We start from the raw sequence: 25738 nt of genomic DNA, 5'->3' as shown, positions 1-25738 counted from the left end.
GAGGGTTTGCAGTTTTCCCTTAGTGGTTTTGTTTTGTTTTTCAGTTTCTTACTCTGAAAAGGAGTAATTTTCAGACCGTAATGTTACCTGCAAATATTCCAAAAATTAACGTTTTGCTTACATCATTCTGGTTATTTAATAGTTCACAGAGCATTTTCACACTGTGAGGGAGATTGAGGAGCAGTGACCGTCTTTTCTCCAGGTGAGAAAACTCAGATGTGGAGAGCCTATGGGACATTCCCAAGGCCACCTGGCTTCTAAAGTCGAGCGGGGTTGGGAGTGCAGACCTCACCCCAGGGCTCCTTTGACTCCCTCAGGCCATCTTTCCAAAGTGACATCCTTGGGCTAGGCCAGACTCTTTGATAAGGATTTTTTCTTTTCCTTGTAGCTGTCAATACCAGCAAATATGCAGAGAGCTATCGGATCCAGACCTATGCTGAATATGTGGGGACAAAGCATGAGGAGAAGCAGATCAAGAGAAAGTGGACAGAAGATAGTTGGAAGGAGGTTGAGAGAAAGCGGTTAAACACGCAGTGCATCTCCTATGCTTTGCAGAATCACTGTTACCAAGCCAATAGGTAAGAGTTCTTGGCTGTCGATTTGAAAGGGCAGCGTCGTTCTAGCAAAGCTGTTCTCGCTGCTTCTTAAAGGACTGTAAGTAGTAAATCTGACTTGTGAGAGAGACTTTTTTCTAACTTTTCAAATAATATCAGAAGTTACTACTCCATTAATTCCTTCTGTGCTATATAGACCATTTCAGTTAACATTCACAAAACCCTGATGAGACAGAGAAGGGGATACATCTTACTCCCATTTTAGGGGCGAAGAAACAGGGGCTCTATGACTTGCCCACCATTCAGTAAGAAAGCCAGGGTCAGAGGTGAACTCTTCCGTCTGATCTCTTCCTCTTCCCAGGCTGCCACGTTGCTTCTGGCTGAGCTTCTGAACCCCTTTCATATCCCACATAGACACTGCACCACATGCCTGCTGTAGAAAGAGAACTTGATACACACTTCCTTTACTTACCTGTATTCCTACTTTCAGAAGATAAATGCTGGTGATATTTTAGAATCTTTGTGAAAGTCTAAAACATAGGTATAGAAAACGGGTGGGGGCGGGGGCGGAGTTCCTTATAGAAAATTGTAAAGCAGAGAGAAGTGTGAATTAACAAAGAAAAAATTAGCCATAATCCCACCACCCAGAAGCAACCACTGTTAATATTTTGGATTGCCCTCCCTACTTTTTAAATGATTTTTTAGAGATTTTTAAAATTGAGTTATAATTAACATACCTCATATTATAACATATAATAAAATGTACAGATCTAAAATGTTTAGTTCAAAGAGTTTTAACAGTTACATATACACAGGTGACCCCCACTGAAAGCAAGATGTAGGACATTTCTATCTCCCGCCTCAAAATTTTGTTGTGCCCCTTTTCAAGCAACTCCAAGCCCCCACTGTCCTAAGCAACTATTTCAAATTTCTATCACTGTGGATTAATTTTGATTACTCTTGGAATTTATAAAAAATGGAATCACTTGGTATTATGTTTGGCTTCTTTCATTTAACCTGTTTTTGAAATTCATCCTTAATGTTGTGTGTATCAGGAGTACGTTAATTTTTTTTTAAAATAAATTTATTCATTTATTTATTTTTGGCTGCGTTGGGTCTTCCTTGCTGTGCGTGGGCTTTTTCTAGTTGCGGTGAGCGGGAGCTACTCTTCGTTGCGGTGCGTGGGCTTCTCGTTGTGGTGGCTTCTCTTGTTGTGGAGCATGGGCTCTAGGCACGTGGGCTTCAGTAGTTGTGGCGCTCGGGCTCTAGAGTGTAGGCTCAGTAGTTGCTCCATGGCATATGGGATCTTCCTGGACCAGGGCTTGAACCCGTGTCCCTTGCATTGGCAGGCGGATTCTTAACCACTGCACCACCAGGGAAGCCCAAGTACGTTAATTTTTATTATTCAGTGTTACTTCATTGTATGAATATACAGCCTTAACCTGTTCTCCTGTTGGTGGACATTTGGATTGTTTCCAGGTAGGACTATTACAAATCAGGCTGCTATGAACATTTCTATAAAAAATTTTTTGTGGGCATATGTTTTCATTTCTGTTGAGTAAATATCTAAGATTAGAATTGTTGGTTCTTAGGATAGATGTATGTTAAACTTTATAAGAACAACCGAACAGTTCTCTAAAGTGGATGTACCACTTTATACTCCCCCAGTATTATATGAAAGTTCCAGTTGCTCCACATCCTTGACAACACTTAGTGCTATCAGTCTTTTTTAGCCATTCTAGAAGATATAAGATGATACTGCATTGTGATTTTAATTTGCATTTCTCTTGTTGACCACCTTTTTGTGTGCTTCTTGACCATTCAAATATCTTCTGCTTGAGGTGGATATTTAAGTCGCTTGCCCATTTTCTAATTAGGTTGTTTGTCTTTTTACTGTAGATTTGTAGGTGTTCTTTTATATATTCTGGATACACATCCTTTGTGCTGCAGATACATTTTTTGAGTCTGGGGTAGTATATTCATTTTATTAGTGATGTATTTTGATGAGCAGATATTTTTAATGTTGATGAAGTCCTGTTGACTTTTTTTTGTTAATGGTTAGTGGGTTTTTTCCCCACTCCAAAACTTTGCCTACCTAAGGTTACAATGATTTTCTAGAAACCTTTCTTCTAGAAGGTTTATAGTTTTAGCTTTTACATTTAAGTCTGACCCATTTCAAATTAATTTTGTATGAGATAGGAGTCAGGGTTTAGTTTTTTCCATATGGATATCTAGTTGTTCTGGCAACATTTGTTAAAAAGACTTTTCTTTCCTTGTTAAATTAGCTTGGCACTTTTGTCAAAAATAAATTGACCATGTATGTTTAGATCTATTTCTGGACCCTTCTGTTCCACTCATTTTTATACTATTCTTATGCCAATACCACACTTTCTTTTTTCTGACTTTATAGTAAGTCTTAAAATCAGGTAGCATAAACCCTCCAACATTGTTCTTTTTCATATTGTTTTGACTATTCTAGATCCTTTGTATTCCACATAAATTTTAGAATAATCTTGTCTTTCTTCACTAGACCTGTTTTATAGTTTTTACTGTAGAAGTCTTATATGTCTTATGTTAATTTTTCCCTAAATATTTATCTTATTTATGCTATCAGAAATGGAATTGTTTCTTAAGTTTCATTTTCAAATTGTTTGCTGCTTCTCTATAGACATATAATTAATTGTTGTATATTGACCTCGTATCCTGCAACGTTTTAAAATTCACTTATTCTGATAGGTTGGGTTTTTTCTTAATATTCTGCAGAGTTTTTAATTTACACAGTTTTATTTCTTTTCCAATCTTTATGTCTTTTATTTCTTTTTCTTGCTTTATTGTACCAACTAGCACCTTTGGTATATTGTTAAAGTGGGAAGAGTAGATATCCTTGCCTTGCTTCCAGTATTAGAGAGGGGAAGTTAGTTCAGTGTTTCCCCTTGAACTATAATTCTTAGGTTGTCCATACAAGTCTTTTTTCAGGATGAGAAAGTTCCCCTCCATTTCCAGTTTGCTAAGACTTTGTATCATGAATAGATGTTGGATATTTTCAGATGCTTTTTCTGTATCTTTTAAAATTGTCATATGATTCTTGCACTTTATAAGTATTTTGCATGACATTGATTGGTTTTTCAATGCTTAATTGGATTTGCATTCCTGGGAGAAATTCCATTGGGTCATGATGTATTATCCTTTTTACATGTTGGATTTGAATATATTGTTAAATATTTTTTTATCTTTGTTCATGAGGATGAGGAATATTAGATTGTAATTTTCTCTTTTTTTACATCTTTGTCAAGTTTTGTTTCAGGATTATGCTGACCTCATAAAACTAGTATAGTTAAGAAGTTCCTCTTCTATTATTTTGTGACAGTGTGTATAGGACTTTTTTTTTTCTTCCTAAATTATTGGTTGGGTTTACTAGTGAAGACATCTGGGCATAAGAGTTTTTTATGGAAAGGTTTTTGATTATGAACTCAATTTCTTTAATAGATATGGGACTATTTAGCTTTTCTATTTCTTCTTGTATCACTTTTAGTAATTTGGTTTTCCAAGGAATATTCCATTTAAGTTGTCAAATTTGTTAGCATAAAATTATTAGCTCAAAATACTCCCTTATAATTTCAGTATCTGTAGGATCTATAGTTATGTCCCTTTAAAAATTCCTAATACTAGTAATTTGTGTTTTCTCTCTTTTCCTTGCTAGGTGTTTATCAATTAATTCTTTCTAAGAACAACTTTTAACTTCATTGGTTTTTCTCTATTATATTTGTGTCTTGCTTTTTCATTTATTTATACTCTTATTATTTCTTCTGCTTATTTGAATTTAATAGTTTTGGATTTAATATGTTATTCTCCCATTGTAAGGTGGGAACTTAACTCCTCGATTTTATGTTTCTTCTTTTCTAGTGAATTTTCCTTTAGTTTTTGCTTAACTGCATTCTACATATTTTGATATTTTGATGTGTTGTCTTTTCACTGTCATCTATTAAAAAATATTTTCTAATTTCTCTTGTGCTTTCTTCTGTAACACATGAGTTATTTAGAACTTCTTTGATAATTATTGAGACTTATTTTATGGACTGACATGTGGTCTGTCTTGGTGCATGTTGTTCTGTGTGGACTTGAGTGAGTGTGATATTCCATTAATATCATTTTAAGTTATGTTGGTTCATGGTTTTGCTCAGCTCTTCTATATCTTTACTGATTGTGGGTTAGGGGTTTTTTGTTGTTGTTGTTGGGGGTTTTTGGGGGGGTGGTTTTCTACTTTTTCTTTCAGCTACTGAGAGTGGTATTGAAATCTCCAACTATGGTTGTGGATTTAATTCTCCATTAATTATATCAATTTTTGCTTCATGAAACTCTTTTGATAGGTATATGCCCATTTTGGATTGTTATGTCTTCTTAATGAATTGCCCCTTTTATCATTGTGGAATATTTCTCTTCAGTTCTAGAAATAACCTTTTTTTGATGTTTATTGTGTCCTATATTAACATAACCACTCTTGTTTCTTGTAGGTGTTTGCCTTTTACTGGCAACTTATTTGTCTTTATAATTAAAGTAGGTTTCTTATAAACAGCTTATGGTTGAGTATTGCTTTTTTATCCACTCTGACAATCCCCGCCTTTTATACTTAATCTAATTAATGATACAGGTGAGCCTGTCTTCCATCTTGGTATTTGTTTCCTACTTGTTCTACTTGTTCTGTGTCCTTCTGTTTTCTGTCGCTTTTTGGATGAATTGTGTGTTATTTAGTACTTACTGATATTATAGCCTCCCATATTATCTTCCCTGTCAACTTTTTGCTTATACGCTTTTGTGTTATTTTTTGTCATTGCTCCAGAGTAATGGTTGGCAAACTGTAGTCCATAGGCCAAATCAGGCCCACATGTTTTTATAAAATTTTATTGGAACACAGCAGTGCCTATTAATTTACATACTGCCTCTGACTGCTTTGCATTACGATGGCAGATTTGGGTAGTTGTGACAGAGACTGTGTGGCCCACAAAACTCAAAATGTTCACTATCTGTTCCTTTACAGAAAAGTTTGCTGATCCCTGCTCTAGAGCTACTCTGCCCAGTAGTAGCCACTGACCACATGTGCCTAACAAGTACTTCAGATGTGGCTAATCCAAACTGAGATGTGCTGTAAATTTAAAACACACACCTGATTTTGAAGAATTGATTACATGTAGAAATGATAATATTTTTGATATATTGGGTAAAATAAACATATTATTAAAATTAATTTCATTTGTTTCTTTTTATTTATTTTTTAATGGTGGCTCCTAGAAAATTTAAAATTGTGTATCTGGCTCACAAAATATTTCTGTTGGCCAAGCACTGCTCTAGAGATTATAATATGCCTCTTTAATGTATCACAGTTTATCTTCAAGTGAAAATTACATTGCCTCATGAACAATGTAAGATTCTTACAAGAGTATATTTCCATCAACCCCCTCCCATCCTTTGTGATCTTCTGTTTCATATTTTTTTTTAAAGATTTTTTTTTAATTATTAGCACCTTTAATTATTATTTATTTTATTTTATTTTATTTTGGCTGTGTTGGGTCTTCGTTTCTGTGCGAGGGCTTCCTCTAGTTGCGGCAAGCGGGGCCCACTCTTCATTGCGGTGCGCGGGCCTCTCACTGTCGTGGCCTCTCTTGTTGCGGAGCACAGGCTCCAGACGCGCAGGCTCAGTAGTTGTGGCTCATGGGCCTAGTTGCTCCGCGGCATGTGGGATCTTCCCAGACCAGGGCTCGAACCCGTGTCCCCTGCATTGGCAGGCAGATTCTCAACCAGTGCACCACCAGGGAAGCCCCTGTTTCATATTTTGCTTCTACATTTTGTAAGCTTGATATGTTGTTGCTTTTGTTCCTTTTCTCTCTCTCTCTTTCTTTAAAAGTTAATACTCTTAAGAAAATAAGGGACTAAAGTATGGGGGAGATGACATAAGTATAAACATAAAAATTCAGGCATAATTAGAAGGATCCAGTTAGGATCTTGTGCAGTTAGGATCTTGTGCAGGGCTCATGTGGTTGGCTCTTTGACTCACTTCTTTGGCTCTAGAGAATTGATCTGAGACCTTGGAAGACACATCACAACAGCCGAGCTTCTGGAGTTGGCTGTTAGTGTCGCCCATAGAGGTGGATGTCCATTTCTTCTGCTGTTTGCATTGGTATTGTGGCAGCAGGCTTCTTTTCTTTTCTATGATAGATTCAGAATATTCAAGTAGTTTATAGTTGATAACTGGACAAAAGATAGGGCTTCGGGAAACTGGACTGGACATAAATTTGCTTGAGAAGGGAAAAAGGAGATTTAGTTTGGTGGCAAGAGCTCTGAATAAGTACAGGTTGGCACGGCGTTTGAAGAATCCTCCTTTACAGTGGAAACTAAAACATTTAAGATCTCACTAATAGATATTTAGTCCCCATAAATAAACACTGATGTTTGAAACAGTCCTGAAAAACAGATGCTATTACCATTCTCATTTTATTAACGATGTTCTATAATTAAAGAAAATGGTTTTCCAAAGCCACTTTGCCCTTACAGAGATTTGCTCAATCATGTCTAAGGGTTATGTGCCCTTTGGCTTATTTCAACTGTTGGGGAAAACCCTTTGGTTAGTCTCTTCCTTCTAGCCTTTCCTTTCTGTGAAACTAAATTTCAGCCTTCCTTGAAAATGTAGTAGCTCCTGGGAATTCCTGCTTATATAGGAAATGCTAAAGCATATATCAAACCTGTGGTTTTCAGATTTCATATAATTTTCATCTAAAGTTAGCAGTTAGTAATTGAATGTGCATATTACATTAGGAAATAGGGGCGTGTCGGGGAGCCCTTTAGAGACAAAGAAGAATTCTGATGAAGCAGACTGTGTTCCGGGACCCACTGCTTTGTCAGACTGCTTACACGTTTATTCATAAATGGGCCTGTGGAGCAAGTGTTTTCTCTCCTCCGACTGAAAAAGGCCTTAGAGACAACCAAGGCCACAGAGTGGAAAGGGAACTGACTTCTAGGCAGCTGGACAACAAGGGTTCTAGCTTGGGTTCTTTCCCAAGGGTACCTGGGGAAAGACCTCATTCACTCTTCCCTTCAGTGAATACCAGCAAGAGCCCAGGATTTGTCTCTGTTTTCTCATCTTAAGTGAGGCATTTTGTCAGAAAGAATGTTAAAGTTCCTTCTAGCTCTTAAATTCCAAGTGTTTTTACACTGTACACAGTGTAGGGCATGAAGAGGAAACTGATACAAACTCTTGAGGCCCTTTGAGTTAGGTTTTTGAAAATCCCTGTAGCAGGAGAACTTTTGCTTAAGAGGTATATAATAAAAATAAGATTGGGTGAACCTATGAAAGCCCTTTACTACACTGAAATAATGACAACACACCAAATAGAGAAAAGATCATTGACCCTTTCACTGGGTACTGTCTTTCAAATTCCCATCTACCATCCGTATACTAGAATTTCTTTGAAGCTCCTTCTCCCCATGATATCTAGGTGGTTAGATACCACTCATTCTGTAGCAGAAGAAGCTTGTACTCAGCCCTTTTTGTCCTCTGTGTCTTGGTCCTCTGTTTGCACATTCATTGCTTTCGTGTTTCTGTGACTCCGAGTGGTGGCCTCTCATCTTCAGACCCCACCCCTGCCACCCCACCCCCCATCTCAGAATGTTTCCCTACAGCCTGAGCCCCGCCCCTCTTACCATGGGGGCCCCTCACTCCCTCTCAGTGTTGATGTTCCCTTGTTTCTTTTTTCTTGCCCCTGGTTCTACTGCAGGAATCTCCATTTAGCTTTGACTGCTGCTCTGTTCCTGGTTCTCAGCTGCCTTTTCATGGGGAAATTTCCTTTTTTTTAGTTCTTGCTCTCTTCTTGGTTCTATAGCTTAGGAACCGACTTTACATCTGTGTCTTTATATTAACCAAATGACATCTCCACAATTTGCATATCCCTTAGCTTCTGGAAAGGACTATAAAAATTATCTAGTCTAGCTACCTTAATATCTTTCTTGTATTTGGGCAGAGTAAATGTTGGCAGATTCACTATAGATCTTGTGAGTTACATATATTTTAGCAGAAAAAGTGTTTTCCCGTGACACTTTTTAAACCATTGGAGTGATAAATGCACATAATTTTAAAAAATTCACATAGTACAGGAGAATATGAAATGAAGGGGGGAAAATCCTGGCTCCACACTCCCAGTTCTTTTTCCCAGTGGCAGCTACTGTTATCATTTTCTTCATTATGTATTATCACTATATTTTAAATTATACCTCTATTTCTCATCTTCTTTGACTAATATATCTTGTTCACTTCTAAAAAAGATTAAAAATTTAACACATATATATTCTGTCTCTCTCTGTCTCCCTTCTCTCTTTGGTTAGTGCTGTTAATTTATTTATTTTTACTACTTTTTTGTATCTGTACATTTTTGCTTTCTTGAGAACCTGATTCCAAGAGATGGTAACAGGTATACAGCATCTGTAATATGACTGTGTAAATGCAGTATTCTGAAGAGAAAAAGTTGCATAATGGGGCCCACAGAGAAGAAAATGTATTCCTATGCCATTAAAGCTTTGCTACCCAAAGGAGAATCTTCCAAATATACCAGCCTTTTGTGTGTAGATTTTTTTTGAGGGAAGTAATCTTTTCCTTGAGTGATTTTTTTTTTCTTTTTTGCATATATAGTGTATGGTTAATAAACTATAAACTCTGTAACAGTGTCTCTGTTTTACCTTCATAATTGATAATGTTGCTTGAATATAGAATTCTAGATCCAAAATTTTATCCTTTCAGAACTTAAAATATGTTGCTTTCACCACTATAATCATTGATTTACTTTCCTGTTTTCCTTCAAGGCAGGTGCAATGTTTTCTCTGTCTTTATATCTCTAGCACATAACCTAGAGTCTGACCCAGAGGCTGTACTCAGATGTTTGGTGACTAAGTGAATGAATAAATTCCTGAATGCCGGTCTCTGAGCTAGGTCTTTCATGTTTTATCTCATGTGATGCTCATAGCAGCACTGTGAGGGAGGTGAGGTTATCCCCATTTCACAGAGGCTCAGGGAGATTAAACAATTCTCGACAAAGAACTGGGGCTTGAAACCAGGGTATCTGCAGAGCCCCGTTCTTTCCACTATCCATCATGCCCCATATACATTTTCCCAGGTCTGGTATGCAGCTTTATCCTCAAGGGAAGAAAGTACTCAAACAGATTGCATCTAGGTACACGCCAAATAGGGGACTGTTGTCTTAACTGTAATCACCACACATCTAAGAAAACATCTAAGAGCTTGTGTCTTTTCATTTAAAAGTGATATCCTAGGAAGCAGAAGAGAGGCCCTTTTGAATTTCTGCTTTAAAGAATACCAAAACTTTTCATTACAGGAAAATTTCAAATATATACAGAAGTAGAGAAAACAACACGACGAAGGCCTGTCTAGCTATCACAAAGTGTCAACAGTCAGTGTGTGACCAGTCCTACTTAATCAGTACTCCTTCTCTCCCTCTCCCCTTCAGATAATTTTGAAATAAATCATAGACAGCAAATCATGTCAGTCATGAGTCTGAAGATCATGATAAAAAAGATAAGCAATCATTTTTAAACAAAACTACAGTACTACTACCACATACAAAAATTAATAACAACTCTTTAATATCAGATATCCGGTGTTCAGATTTTCTGTTCACAAACTTTTTAAAATAAGTGTTTTGTTTGACCTCTAGTTTCTAAACAAATTCACGTATTACATTTGGTTGATGTGTCTCATTTCTGTCTTAATCTCTGAATTCCTCCTCTCTGTGAATTCTCCCCTACCCCCCACTCCTTGCAGTAGATTTAAGAAACCAAGTTGTTTGCTCTGTAGAAGTTCCCATATTCTGGAACATTCTTGTAAGGTTGTATACCATGTTACCTTACTACTGTGTAATTAACTGGTAGTTAGATCTATACACTTGATCAGCTTCAGGGCTGAACTGAATGGCAAGACTGTTTCCTAGATGATGTTGTATATTTCCTGTTGCATCACATTGGGTGACACAAAAAGTCTTCTTTTCTCTATTTTTGTGATAAGATTGATCAAGTGGGTTCATATGTTGCTGGCCTGGTTCATCTAATATGAAGTTCCCCTAGCAGTTTTTCACCTGATGGTTTTAGTAGCCATTAATGATCAATGGCTAGATTCATTATTTCATGAAGCGTTGTAAAACGCTAATATTATAGTTTGTTACTCCTTTATTTATTATCCCAGATGCTCTTATTTAAAATAAAACATTTCTTCTCATCATCTATTTGGTTACCTGCAGATATAGTTCATATAGAAAAAGCAGAACTAACTCTTTATTCTCACCCCCCAAAACACCTTTTTAAAACCAGTTTTCAGAAAAATTTGCTGGTTTCCTAGCACCTTCCAAAGGTGAGCAATGAGGTTTGTTTTGTTTGTTTGAATCATGGGTTTTTAAAAAATATATATTTTAGTACATTACAGTTGCCATTCTTTTTGATGCTCTAATTATCTTGTTTCTGACTGGTGAGAACCATTTCCAGTTGTCTCTTGAGTCTTCTAATAGCCCAATAGTCTTTAATAGCTTCTTTGACTTCTGATATTCTTTTTTTAAAAAATATTTATTTATTTATTTATTTATTTATTTATTTATTTATTTATGGCTGTGTCGGGTCTTCGTTGTGAGGGATTTCGTTGCGGCATGCAGGATCTTCGTTGCGGCACGTGGGCTTCTCTCTAGTTGTGGTGTGTAGGCTCCAGAGCACGTGGGCTCTGTAGTTGCAGCATGCAGGCTCTCTAGTTGTAGCTCGCGTGCTCAGTAGTTGCGGCGTGTGGGCTTAATTGCCCCACGGCATGTGGAATCTTAGTTCCCTGACCAGGGATCGAACCCGCATCCCCTGCATTGGAAGGCAGATTGTTAACCACTGGACCACCATGAGTTTTGATATTCTTGAGAAGATATTCCAGGCTTTTTCTGTACATTTCCTACCTTATATTTGGAATCAGCCATCTCTCCAAGGGCCCTGTTCCTTTTGATGGGAAATTGTATTTAGAAACCATAATCTGGGTTCAAAGGGTGTTTATTGATATTGGATTTGTCATTGTTTACAGCCTTTTTGAATGAAAAGAGCTAGCATGAAAGTCTTCCCTCCATCCCTTCCTTCTTCCCTCCCTTCCTTTTTTGTTTTTCGGGTAAATTTATACTGATATTTCCAATTCCAGTAGACCCCAGGACTTATTTAACTTCTTTTAATTTTGTTTCTCTTTTTTCTTAGACTGAAAATTTTGGTTCCTAATGATAGTAAATTAATTATTTATTTGTAACTTTACTACCATGTATAATAGTTTTATCCTACCATATATAATAGTTTCAAAATAACTCTCAGTATTATTACTAATAATATAATTATTGAAAAGAATTTTATTTTTTTGCTGTCATTTTTGTCCTTAGAGCATAGAGATGAACAATCAAATTACCTTATTTTAAAGTCACTTGAAATAATTCCTTTTTGTGTGGTTAAGCTGCCAACTCAGTAAACACTTAGGTTTGTTTTATTTTTTCTTCTAATGATTCTCTTTTTAAAAATTTAACTTTGCCTTATAATTATGTAAAACATTTATGTGGTTCCAGAGTCAAATCTACCAAGCCTCTCTCCCTGCCTCCTCCAACTTGTACCCGCCACCCTTGCCCCCGCCTTGTGGTGACCAGTTTTGTTGTCAGTATATCCTTCCATTTTTACAAATATATAAACAACTGTATATCTATCTATCTATCTATCTATCTATATGTATATATATATATATATATACCCCCACCTTTTGTTAGATGGTAATGGACCGCACATACTTTTCCCCACCTTCCTTTTCTCATTTAGCTGTGTATCTTGGAAGTTACTCTTAGCCTCCTTCTCTTAAAATGTGATTCCTTACACTGCAAATGGTTTTACTGTTCTTCAATCTCCTTAATAAAACATACTAACCAGCTAAACCTGGGTGTTTAATCCTAGTTTAAATAATCAACCTTGTAGCAAAATTCATGAATGTTGTAGTAAGTTGCTTTGTGAAAAATTAATGCATGACCAGTGCTCTAGTTCGGATGAATCATTCTTCCTTTAACCTCTCTCATCTTCTTATCTCTTTCTCTGTCTCCATCAGTATAAAGATGTAAAGCTCACTGACACACAGCATGCTTTTTGGAATATCTGCAGAACAATGAAAAACAAGAGAGAAAACTCATTTATGAAGCAGATTCTTCATTCCAGGCACTGTGCTAGATGCTTTACATCATTTTAAAAAATTCTCTAACAACTCAGTGAAACCCTTGGTTTATTCCTAATTTATCTATGAGAAAGCAGAGTCTCAGAGAAGCTAAACAATTTCGCTGAAGTTACACAGGATTCTAACTTATACGCCTTTTGGATCCGTAGCCCAGTGCATTAAGTTGCCTCTTAGAAACGTGGCACATCATCTACACCTAAGAGTGTGCGTGTTTGAAAAAGATGCCGTCTCATTTTAATAAATCAGGTTTTCTTTAAAAAACCAAAACCAAAACCAAAAAAATCCTAGGTTGAAGAAACCCTAAGGTTAAAACATCCGAATTTCAAACTTATTTCTTTGGGGAGAGGCTTAGATATCTAGTCCCATAGATCATCAGTGTAAGACTGTCGGTTTTTTAATTTTTTTTTTTTATAATTTTATTTATTTTTTGCTGCGTTGGGTCTTCATTGCTGCGCGCAGGCTTTTTCTAGTTGTGGCGAGTTGGGGCTACTCTTTGTTGCGGTGCACGGGCTTCTCATTGCAGTGGCTTATCTTGTGGAGCACGGGCTCTAGGCGCGCAGGCTTAACTAGTTGCAGCACGCGGGCTCAGTAGTTGCAGCGCATGGGCTCAGTAGTTGTGGCGTGCGGGCTCAGTAGTTGTGGCGTGTGGGCTCAGTAGTTGTGGCTTGCGGGCTCTAGAGCGCAGGCTCAGTAGTTGTGGCACACAGGCTTAGTTGCTCCTCGGCATGTGGGATCTTCCAGGACCAGGGATTGAACCCATGTCCCCTGCATTGGCAGGCTGATTCTTAACCACTGCACCACCAGGGAAGTCCCTAAATTTTTTTTAAAGAAACGGAAGTGACCCTGGATGTACAAGCCAATATCAGAAGTACTGAGGTGTCATCCTTCTAGGATGCTCAGCTCTGGTCATCCCCTTAGTGGTGGCCTTTGGTGGATTGTTTGGTTGATTTTAATTTATTTTATTTATTTATTTATGGCTGTGTTGGGTCCTCATTTCTGTGTGAGGGCTTTCTCTAGTTGTGGCAAGCGGGGGCCACTCTTCATCGCGGTGCGCGGGCCGCGGCTTCACTTGTTGCGGACCACAGGCTCCAGACGCGCAGGCTCAGTAACTGCGGCTCACGGGCCCAGCTGCTCTGCGGCATGTGGGATCCTCCCAGACCAGGGCTCGAACCTGTGTCCCCTGCATTGGCAGGCAGACTCTCAACCACTGCGCCACCAGGGAAGCCCCTGGTTGATTTTAAATAGAGGGACTGCAGCACATCCAGAGGAAAGTGACTTAGTGATGAAAGGAAGGGGAGGTGTTGAGTCTGCTCAGCCTGGAATAGTAGCTGGAGGGAAAGGGCAGTAGGAACCACCATCAGGATTATGAAATGCCGTAATCAGAAGAGCAGTGGTCCTTTATCCTCGCAGAGGACTGAGGAAGAACCCTGAAAGGGATTAAGTAGCATTATTAGTCTTGTTTCTCTGGTAAGAAAACTCAGATGTGTCTTGCTCCAGATCACAGAGCTGGTGCTGTCGTAGATGCTTTCGTGTTTTATAATAGCAGTAATATTTGAAAATTAATGTTTTCTTTCCATAGCTTCATGTTATTTATTTAATTAACCATAATTAAAAGTAATTATCTGTGTTTCTGATAATGTGTTATATTATTCGTTCTTCATATAAGAGTATAATTTTTTTTAATGATGCTAACAATTGAAATTGCCCTCAACATACTTACATGATAGGGAAGTGAAATGCTATTTTTCACGTGTTTAAATACAAAACAGATTTCCTATTTGAGGTACTCAGGTCATGTGCAGTTAGGATTATTCCTATTTGTAGTATAGTTTCAGCTAAAATAAAGTATGAAATATGTAAATCCTGTATTTAATTTCCAGGTGTAGAAATCTGGCAGTTCATTTTTCTGGCAGTTCTTTTTTGACACTTACGCTTTTAAAAAACTCTGCTAGTACACTGTAAGCCAGCAGAAGCCTAAGTGTGCTTGTGTTTTTGGGGCTGGTGTGAGGATGCAGAATGGCTGCTGTGACCCAACACCAAGTGTGTCATTGTACTGATAGGAGTTCCATGTTTAAATACTGTCTACAGGTTTGACGTTCATCCTTTTGTCCGTTAAAGGATCGCTGAAGAAAAGATTTCATTTCATTCCACTGCATCACTGGTAGTTCAGAAGTCAGATGCTTGCCAGATAGGAGCCTTCAGATCCTGCCTTTTGTGCCCCTTTTTCCCAAATGCAAAAGAACTAAAATCTGCTGTATATTTTTAAATCTCCACTTCCAATGTAGAACTAATTATAGAATATAAGTAATGGCTAAATGGATGTTTACTATACAGTTCTTCAAACTTTTCTATGTATTTAACGTTTTCCTAATGTTGGGGGAAAATGGAACTGTGCCTTCTAGAAACCTTGTATGTTTTCAACAGAGCAGGGCAGTTTGGGTGGTTCTTGATGATCTGCAGGTTCCAGGCACCTGTGAGCTAACAAATGGATGTCTAGGTGATGGCTTACCGGCCCCCACCTCCCACCCACTGGGGGGCTGCGGGAACGCTCCCCTCTTACCCTTCCAGCCATCACAGCCATGCTGTTCAACCTACTCATGCTGCTCACACCTTCCTTCTACTCTTCTTTCTCTTCCTCACCTCCTTTCCTGATGCTTTGCAAAGATTGGGACAACTACCTCTGAAGACTGGGATCAACATCATCTCTAAAAACGTGAACCTTTTGCCCACCGCAGGACAGGGAGGGAGCAGACAAGGCACTGGCATTTAAGTGTATGCCATGTGCCAGGCACTGTGACATGTGTGCTATTTTGTTTTGTTTTCTTATTTAATCCTCACAATAACCTATTTTATAATTGAGGAGACTGAGACTCACAGAAGCTAAAGGAACTTGCCCTGAGTCACAAAACCAGTAAATGACAGAACCCAGATTCCAGCCCTCATCTCTCTTTCATCCCAGATCCCATTCATGCTCTTTCCAGAATGCCTGCTCTCTTCTCACATATCCATTTGTGATCCTTCCCTACCACCAGAAGTGCCTTCTGACATGCCTTCCATGCCACGTGGAATCCTTGGGATTTCTTTGCCTTGGGGACTCTTATAGGAGTAAAAAGATGAAGTTGGGAGTTGTTGTTACTCATATTAACGTTCCAGCACCTAACAAATGATGCCTTATGGTCACTCAGAAAAAGGTTTAAATAAACGAGTGAACAAGAGAACCCATAATACACTAGGAACACGTCTTCCTACCCAGCTTCTGATTGGAGAAGGCCGTGCAGACTGCTTTTTCCCTTTTGAACAATGTAAGGCCGTGCTCGGAATACTTTCACTTGCTTTGCTAAAGGTCAGGCGGGATGGAATGACATTCTTTTCCTAATCATACCAGCATCCAGCTTATTTTATTGTCTTACCTGCTACTTAGAGTGAAAGAGCCATATGAAGGTGGGAGTAGCCTGACTGTGGATGCCTTGGAATATCTCAAGTCAGAAGTCCATTCATGCTTGCCTAATCACATATTTTAAGGGAAAGTAATTTGAAAGGAAGTCAGACTCATGTGATGCTACAGAAATCAGTATTCAGACCACCCTTTTTTGAGTGTTAATCAGTTGTCAAATAGTTGATGTAAAGAATTGGGGAATTGTTGGGAATGACCATGAGGTACATTAGTTCAACATCTTAAATGAATGATTCTAAATTCTTGGAAGGGATTAGTTTCTAGTTTGCTGTAGTCACAACTTACCCCCAGAAGGATCTTCAAAAACCAAACCAGGATGCAAGAAGCATGTGGTTTCTTGGTGTCAGAACATCTGGTAGGTGGTCCTCTGTTCTCAGGGAGCTGAAATGATGTTCTCCATGTCAAGAGCAGCCCATCAGGAAGTACCTTGTTCTCTTCTCCTGGTAAAGCCATCCTAGTTGATTCGTCAGATCAAATTGTTCGTGCTAAAGCACTAAATGGAGATGATTTTGAAACTCGTACTCATTTGTATTAAAACAGTAGCCTTCTGTTTCTTTAAAAAACAGTTGCTAATGAATATTATAAAACTGTCCACAGGTTCCAATTCAACCATAAATTTAATTTTGAATAACCATTAGCAATATTTGAGTCTGCAATGCTCATAGTAGCATCTTTCAGGATAAACATCTGTAATTGATTTCAGTGGCAATACTTCACCAAGTAATAAGAGTACTATATTTTACCTTGTTTCAGTATAGTCCATTAATACTCATAAGAATAATATTTACTTATTGATGCTACTCTAGAATCATAGCTATATTCTTTGATTCTTTCCAGTTGAAAAGCATAAATTCAGAGGTTTTGATTTGGGTCTTGTCTTTAATTTGTCATCTCATCATTAATTTGACTAAATATGTAATGTGAATGTCCATTTAGGATAGCTAAATTAGTGAATACAGTGATGCTATTAGAACTTAGAGTAGCATTGTCCACATGGTCACTAGGTTTCTCTGTTCTCTTCTTTCATCCCTAGTGTCTCTCTCTCTGTTAACGCAGATCATTTGGCTACAGTGGGCATCAGATAAAGGTTGGGTGCCCAAGCAGAGAGGGAGAGTTGGATGCTTTCATGAGTAAGAAAACCCCACCTACCCCTTTCCTCTGTCATCATTTGTGAAACAGTAGTTTACTTCCAAATTTGAGCCTGTTCAGTTGACATTATGGGGTTTATTCCTTCTCAGGTTGGGTTTACTGGGTTTATGAGAAAACTAGAAACAACCAAGGATGACAGTTTCCGAAGAGATGAAATGTCTTCCAGAACATGTAGGATTAAGATACTCATGCTGTAAATTTTGTTGTTCTTTAGGTAACTGTCTTTGAATTTTTTTCTTATGTGTCATTTCTACTTACAAATGCTAGTAACTAATGGAATACAGTAATACTGCACTAATTCATGTGAGTGGAAGCAGGGGCTGAAGATTAGTCTAGATTGTAGGACATTCTTTTGTTTTTTTTTTAATTGAGATATAGTTGATGTACAATAGAAGATACATTCTTTTAAAGAATGAGCGGCACCTATAACTGTGTGAACAACAGTGTTACTTGATAAAGCCACATACTTGTGGAGCTGGAAGGGACCTGGAGGTGATCTAATCCACCCTCCACGATGTTACAAAGGAGAACTGGGGAGGGGGTGGTCAGAGAAGCTGTGTCTTACTCAAGGTCACAAAGCCAATTAAGTAACAGAGCTGTGTATACCCATTTAACATAACCAGACAAGTAGTGATTTACTGTTGGCATAGTGGTTTGTCACACGTTAAGTGGATCTTTGTGAAGTTCTTGGCATTTCTTTTTCTTTTAAAATATTTTCAATGAAATTCTTGAGCACTGTTTTTTAAAGCCAAATAATATTTTTTAAAATTATAATAAAAAGCAGCAGTCCCCTGCCACCCACATTCTGTCCCTCAGAGGCAACCACTTTCAACTCTTTCTTTTGATAATTTACCTTGTTTCCAAGTAATGTACTTATTGCCACTTCTTCATTTTTCTGTTTATCCATTGGCTTGCAAATACAGTAGTCTAGTCCATTTTTATGGTCCTGTACTGTGTGCAAAGCAAGAACTGCCTGTTGTTTTTAAAGTTTTCCTCAGCTCCCTATGTTGTCTCTGTTTCCTCAGAGTTTTTCCTCTCTGAATATCGGTCTGTTTTGGTTTTTGTCTCTCGAAGCCTTTCTTCAAAAATGTCACTATTTTGGGGCATCCACTATTGTTTAAGAAAGAACTAAAAAGGGATGAGAAGTTCTTGGAGGCAGAACTTACTGATGGTTTTGCTCTGTAGAGTGATGAGGTGAGAAGCTGGCTTTGTAATTATGGATCTTTTCTCTGAGGCTTATGCTTTTGTTTAGGGCTTGTGCTTTTTGCAATCTACTTAAGAAATCTTTGCCTAAACTAGGGTCATAAAGATTTTCTTTTTTTTTTTTCTATAAGTTTTATAGTGTTTTTTGGTTTTATGTTTAGGTATATGATCTATTTCAAGTTAATTTTTATGTACAGTGTGAGGCATGAGTACAAGTTCATTTTTTTGCATATAGATGTCCATTTGTTCTGGCACCATTTTTTGAGAATACTGTCCTTTCTCTATTTAATTACTGTACCTTGACTCCTTTGCAAACTAGTTGGCCATATTTGTATGTGGTCTGTTTCTAGATTCTGTTGTATTCCATTGATCTATATGTCTTTCCTTAGACCAGTTCCACATTGTCTTGATTTATACTAAAGCTTTATAGTGGGTCTTGAAACCATATAGTAGATCCTTCAACCATTTTCTTCTTTTTAAAAAATGCTTATTCTTTTTTTTTTTTTAATTTATTTATTTTTGGCTGCGTTGGGTCTTTGTTGCTGCGCACAGGCTTTCTCTAGTTGTGGCGAGCGGGGGCTACTCTTGGTTGCGGTGCGCAGTCTTCTCATTGCGGTGGCTTCTCTTGTTGCAAAGCACAGGCTCTAGGCACATGGGCTTCAGTAGTTGTGGCACACGGGCTCAGTAGTTGTGGCTCGTGGGCTCAGTAGTTCTGGTGCATGGGCTTAGTTGCTCCGCGGCATGTGGGATCTTCCCGGACCAGGGGTCGAACCCATGTCCCCTGCATTGGCAGGTAGATTCTTAACCACTGTGCCACCAGGGAAGCCAAAACAATGCTTATTCTAAGTCCTTCACTTTTCCACAAAAAGTTTAGAGTCAGTTTGTTGATTTGTACAAAGAGCTTGCTGGGACTTTGATGGGGATTGTGTTGAATCTATAATATCATTTTGGGGAGAATTAACTCTATTGAGTCTTCCCACCCATGAACATGGTATATCTTTTCATGTACTTAGGTTTTCTTTGATTTCTCATATTGGAGTATTGTATTTTCCATTATGCAAATTTTACATATGCTTTATTGAAGTTGCCCCTAAGTATTTTGCTTTTTGATGCTATTGTAAGTCATATATATATTTTTTTAATTTATTATTATTATTTTATTTATTATTTATTTATTATTTTTGGCTGTATTGGGTCTTTGTTGCTGTGCATGGGCTTTCTCTAGTTGCGGCGAGCGGGGGCTACTCTTTGTTACTCTGCACGGGCTCTAGGAGCGCGGGCTTCAGTAGTTGTGGCATGCAGGCTTCAGTAGTTGTGGCTCACGGGCTCTAGAGCACAGGCTCAGTAGTTGCGGTGCACGGGTTTAGCTGCTCCGCGGCATGTGGGATCTTCCCGGACCAGGGCTAGAACCCGTGTCCCCTGCATTGGCAGGCGGATTCTTAACCACGGCCCCACCAGGGAAGCCCAGTCATATATTTTTAAAGTTCAATTTCCAGTCGTTCATTGCTAATAGAAAGAAATACAGTTGATTTGTCTATTTTGACCTTGTATCCTTGGATCTTACTAAATTCACTTATTAGTTCTAATAACTTTTTGTAGACTGTTTGGTATTTTCTGTTTAGACAACCATATCTGTAAAAAAATGCAATCGTATTTATCTCTGTCCAGTGGACCTTATGAATTTCATTTCTTTCTCTTGCCTTATGGCACTGGCAAGGGCCTCTAGTACAGTGTTGAATAAAAGTGGCAAGAGCCAACATCTGTGTCTTGTTCCTGATTTTAGGGCAAAAGCATTCAGCATTAAGTATGATACTAGCTGTAACAACTCAGTTCTTTTAGAAATTGATTTTCTGATTTGCAAATTGGGGGAGGTAAGCCTGACTGCTGGTGCTCTGGGTACTGATTGGTGGAAGGAAGCTGGAGACCTCACTTCTCAGTATGTGGAAGATGCTACTTCCCCAGTTAGAAAGTTCTTATTGCCCTGCTTGCTCCCACTCTCCAGTGCTGAACTTGGTGCCTCTCTGAGGGGATCAGTTTCTCCAGAGATTAAACCTCCTGTCCAGCTCCTATTGGCCTCGGGGGAATGCTGGTCCCCTGGCTTCACAGGGATGGGGGTGAGGATCCTAGGACAGCCTTTCCCCCTGTTGGCGTAGCACAGTCCTTATCATCTGCTTCTTCCAGGGATCTGGTGCCTGTTATTTGCTGAGACTTTGCAGGGCTCTCTCGGGTGCACCAGCTTTTTATACAGCACTTAGATTTCTGTTCCCCCTGTATGCAACACTCTTTGGCACTCTTCTCCTTACTTGTCCTCTCCAGAGAGAGTGTCTCCAAGGTGAGCTGACATCCCATCCTCTCCTGCTGCCTCTCCTGTTCTCTGTGCCTTTGTAAGGATATTTCTGTCTCTCTACAGATAAATACCTGCGTTCAATTGGTCGTGTTTAACTTCCTGGAAATGTTTAAAAAGCAGTTTATTTTCTAAAATAGTTGGGCTTTTGGTATGGGGAGGAGTCGTTTTGGTTTGATTATATTACTGTCATGATCAGTAAATCCTTTCATTGGAGCCAAAAGTAAATTTTAGTTGCAAAATTAAATTTCATCCTAGCCTCTGAAAATTTCAGATGTTCTGAATTCAGCTTCAGTTAGTTGTATGTTGAGTGTAGGTTCTTAAATTTAGGAATTTGTATTAATGTCTTTCATGTTTGTTATTGATTACTCTTTTCTATGTTGAATTAAAGTGAGTTAGCAATAAGGGATTGTTTAACCAGGTTCAAACCACATTCTTGTAAAAAGTTTTTCTAATTGAATGCCATGGTTTCTTTGTAACCCAGAACCAAGTTTTCTCTCCTTTAGGCTAATTTATAAGTAAACTGAGTAGTCACATACACAACACATTTGTATATTCTCTCCACCCCCCACCATTCATTCCACAAGAGATGTCCTTTATTCCTGGGTACTGTCATACAGACATGCCGTACTTAATGTTGATTTTACTTTCAAACTCAACTTCTTTATTAGAAATAAGCATCACAGTTGATCAGCGATCTCTGAGGAATTGCCTTCTGAATTGGGCCTAGGCTATCTGACATCTTCCCCTCATCCATCCAGACTGTGCCCCAAAACACAGGAACAGTCATGCTCGTGGAATTTGAATTCAGCATGAGAGTTTGTGAAAACAATAAAAATGCATTTTCTAGCTCCCACTTCCCCAGATTTTTCCAGTTCATTTTGCCCTGGGAAGATGGGGTGGGGAGCAAGGCTGTGAAGCGTTTCAAAGAGCACTCGGCTTGGAGGACACCCTCAGATCTACCAGACCAGCCACACAACCTGGGGGAAGTCACTCATTCTGAGGATGAGGTTTCTTGCCTGTAAAATGGGAGTGAAAACACATGTTCAGCTTCAAAGGATTATAGACAAGTATCAAATGAGAGAATTTTGTAAACTGGGCAGCCCTTTAAAATGAAAGGTGGTTATTATTTTATCCAACAGCATGAACTTCCCGGCCAACTAAAGGACTTATTCTGTCTTTAAAACTTACTTTAAAGCTACGGGACTAAAAACCATGTGGTGCTGGCGTAAGGGAAGACAAATAGATGATGACACAGAATAGAGAGTCCAGTTTGTGGTCAGTTGATTTCCAATAGGGTTGCCATTCACCAGTTCCTCCCTGGCATCTCTGGGGACATTTATGTGTTATTCCAAATCATGAGAAATATCAGTTGAGAAATTAAGATAAAGGGGCAAAATCTGTGGGAATTAAACTTTAGCCATCAGCATAGGCATTACTAGTTCAAAGGAATTCTCTGACATAAAGTTGAAAGCAAGCATGGAATCAGTGTCAAAGGTTACAGTCAACATTTCTGAAATCAGGACAGGAGCAGGTAGGAGAGAAAGGGCCACAATCAAATCAGTTGTTCTTGCTTGTCACTGTTGCCATGTTGTTAAGTGTGTGTTCGTGGCCTTGTCTGCTACTAACAGTGAATCATTCTTGTAAATAAGAATATATTAACGAGATTACATACAGCAGTACACTTTATAAAAATCCTGCGAATCTTGTTCCAAGAAATAAGTTTTGGAAGCAGTCCTTAAATTGGCAGTTTTGAAACATGTACTGTTAATCTTGCTAGGATATCCGAATGTTACGTTGTCTTAATAGAATCCAATAGTGTTTCAGTGTTTGAATATTTGCTGTAGGCTACAGTTCTTGGTAAATACTTTTATAGATGAAATTCAGAGACAAAATGTAAATGTCATTGTGGAATACTCCAGTGTAAAATCATTCGATCTAAAATCTGAATTAGGACAAGCGATATCAATTTTAACAGCAAAACGAAAATCAAGGCAAGCAGACAATATATTTTCATCTCTAAAAAAGGAAATGAGGGACTTCCTTGGTGGTTCAGTGTCTGGGGCTCCGCACTCCCAATGCAGGGGGCCTGGGTTCGATCCCTGGTCGGGGAGGTGGATCCCACATGCTGCAACTAAGGATCCCGCATGCCGCAACTGAAGATCCCGCATGCCACAACTAAAAAAATTTTTTTAAATTAAAAAGGAAATGAGCTAATATAAAGCAATATGTAGTTTAACACCCAACTTGTATTTGCTTTGGAAACACTCGGAGCAGTTTGATCAACATCAGCATAACATGACAGAATCTTTTCTCCATCTGGAATATTGTCTTGTGACAGATATTAATGCTTGTGTGTTTTAAAATCTCATTTAAGAATAACTTTTAAATAATAAATATCTGTGACATCTTTCAATTTTTAACTGATATTTATTGGCCATCCATTTAGTGTTAATGTTTTATTCTTTTAATGTTTTCTGTTATCAAATGTCTGTATCAGGTAGAGATTATTTTTACATGTTTTTGAAATATATAATTTTGTCATAGTATATTGGTTCATAATAATAGTAACCCAGGGACTTCCTCTGGTGGCGCAGTGGTTAAGAATCCACCTGCCAATACAGGGGACAGGGGTTTGAGCCCTGGTCCGGGAAGATCCCACATGCCACGTAGCAACTAAGCCCTTGTGCCACAACTACTGAGCCTGCGCTCTAGAGCCCGCAAGCCACAACTACTGAAGCCCGTATGCCTAGAGCCCGTGCTCCGCAACAAGAGAAGCCACCGCAGTGAGAAGTCCGCGCACCGCAACGAAGAGTAGCCGCCCCACTCGCCGCAACTAAAGAAAGCCCACGCCCAGCAAAAAAAAAAAAAAAAAAGTAACCCATACATTTATTATTATATCTTACTTTACCGAGCTAACCCCTAAAATTTTTAAAATTAATTAATTAATTTATTTATTTATTTTTGACTGCGTTGGGTCTTTGTTGCTGCGTGCGGGCTTTCTCTAGTTGCGGCGAGTGGGGGCTACTCTTCAGTGCGGTGTGCGGGTTTCTCACTGCGGTGGCTTCTCTTGTTGCGGAGCATGGGCAGCAACGTCCGATGGGAAATATAGGGTGTATGGGGGCTGATGAGCCCACCGCTGGGACAGTGGACCAGGTGGAAGAGTGCATGTCATGGAATTCATTAAGGTGAACAGATACTGTCTTTGCAACTCGACTGCCTTGTGGAAGATAAGGCTAGAAAAGCCGACGGGGACCCAGATGAGAGAGGGTCCTGGATGCTGTGCCAAGCAGTTAAAATTCAGGTTGGCGGTAGAGAGCCGTGGAAGTCTTGCAGCTGGGAGTATCTGATCAAATCTCTGCTTCGGAAGACGTTCGCTAACACTGGGAGGAATGGGTTTGAAGGGCAAGGGAGGCTGGGAAGAGTAGGATGGGGGGACTAGCCAATTAGGATCCTGTTTTAAGAGTCAAGGGGCAAGATAGGGAGAGCTCCCGGCAGCAGCGTGAGGAAAGAGCTGGAATGGTGGCTGAGAGTAACATGAGCAGGACTGGAGGGCTTTTGGAGGTGTGGCCCATGGGAGGTGCTCGTCGTGTTGGCAGAATATTGGTTAAATGAGGGGATGAGCTGACGGGCTCAGGCACTGAAGAATGAAGAGGCACAGATGCCGACTCCGCGGGATCCTTTCCAGCCTGGCTGGCTGGAAAGGGACTCTGTTGTATCAGGTGAGACATTCTGTTAATGGGTCAAGGCAGCTTCTTCCACGTATCACTAGGCTGGCAACATACTTATTAGTCATGTGTAAGCGCACACAGACTTCAGCCCTAGATTGTGCCACAGCAAGCAGGCACCAGAAGATATTCCTTGAGGGAATTCCCTGGCGGCCCAGTGGTTAGCACTCCGCACTTTCAGCATGGGTTCGATCCCTGGTCGGGGAACTAAGATCCCGCGTGCCGCGCAGTGCGGCCAAAAAAATTAAATTAGAACAAAAAGACGATAATCCTCGATGAAATTTAGTTTTCCTTATTTGTTTAAACATCATGCTTCCTCCAGTTTGTTTTGTTTTGTTTTGTTTTGCTTTTAACTTGGAAATAATTTCAAACTCATAGAAGTCACAGATATTACAAAGAACACCCGTATATTCTTTATCTGGCTACCTTGATTGTTAACATTTTGCTGTTTTTTGCTTTGTGTGCACACGCTCTCTCTTCCACCCTTCCCCTTCCTCTCTCTGTATATACACACTCTGTGTTGCTTTCTCTCCCTTTTTCTCTCCATACCGCAACCCCCAACACACTTGTTGTTTTCTGAACCATCTGAGAGGAAGTTAGATACATCATGGTCCTTAATAGTTTCTTGTATAACTGTAGTAAAGTTATCAACCTCGGTAATTTAACATTGATATAATACTGTAATCTACTGTTTATATCCCAGTTTTATTATTTGATCCAATATTATCTTTATGGCTTTTCCCTCTAGTATAAGATCCAGTCTGTCATAATGTGTTGCAGCTAGTTTTCAATGTCTCTTTGGTCTTTTTTATGACAACAACATTTTTGAAGGACACCAGCCCCTCACCCCACTTTTTTTCAGTAAGGTGTTTTTCCTTTGGGTTTGTCTGATGTTTCTTCATGATTATGTTCAGGTTATACAATCCTGACTAGAATGTGCAAAAGTGACGCTATGTCCTTCTCAGGATATCAGTCTCAGGAGAGACACTTTAAGACCATGCAAATAGTCTACTCTTCATCAAAATATCTCCCCTGATT

At 38.9% G+C, this 25738-nt stretch overlaps 1 protein-coding gene across 2 annotated transcripts in view; it reads left to right on the top strand.

Annotated features, from left to right (window-relative positions):
- The window catches only part of PARN (poly(A)-specific ribonuclease), a 166712-nt gene that overhangs the window by 120715 nt on the left and 20259 nt on the right, over positions 1 to 25738 (top strand). For both annotated transcript variants that reach the window (XM_059897738.1, XM_059897737.1), the window contains exon 22: positions 389 to 578. In XM_059897738.1, coding sequence (XP_059753721.1) covers positions 389 to 578 — 190 coding nt within the window. The remainder of the gene's footprint in view (positions 1 to 388; positions 579 to 25738) is intronic.

This window comes from Balaenoptera ricei, chromosome 15 (assembly GCF_028023285.1).
Source record: "Balaenoptera ricei isolate mBalRic1 chromosome 15, mBalRic1.hap2, whole genome shotgun sequence".
NCBI lineage: Eukaryota > Metazoa > Chordata > Mammalia > Artiodactyla > Balaenopteridae > Balaenoptera > Balaenoptera ricei.
This window is presented reverse-complemented; position numbering and strand designations above follow the sequence as displayed.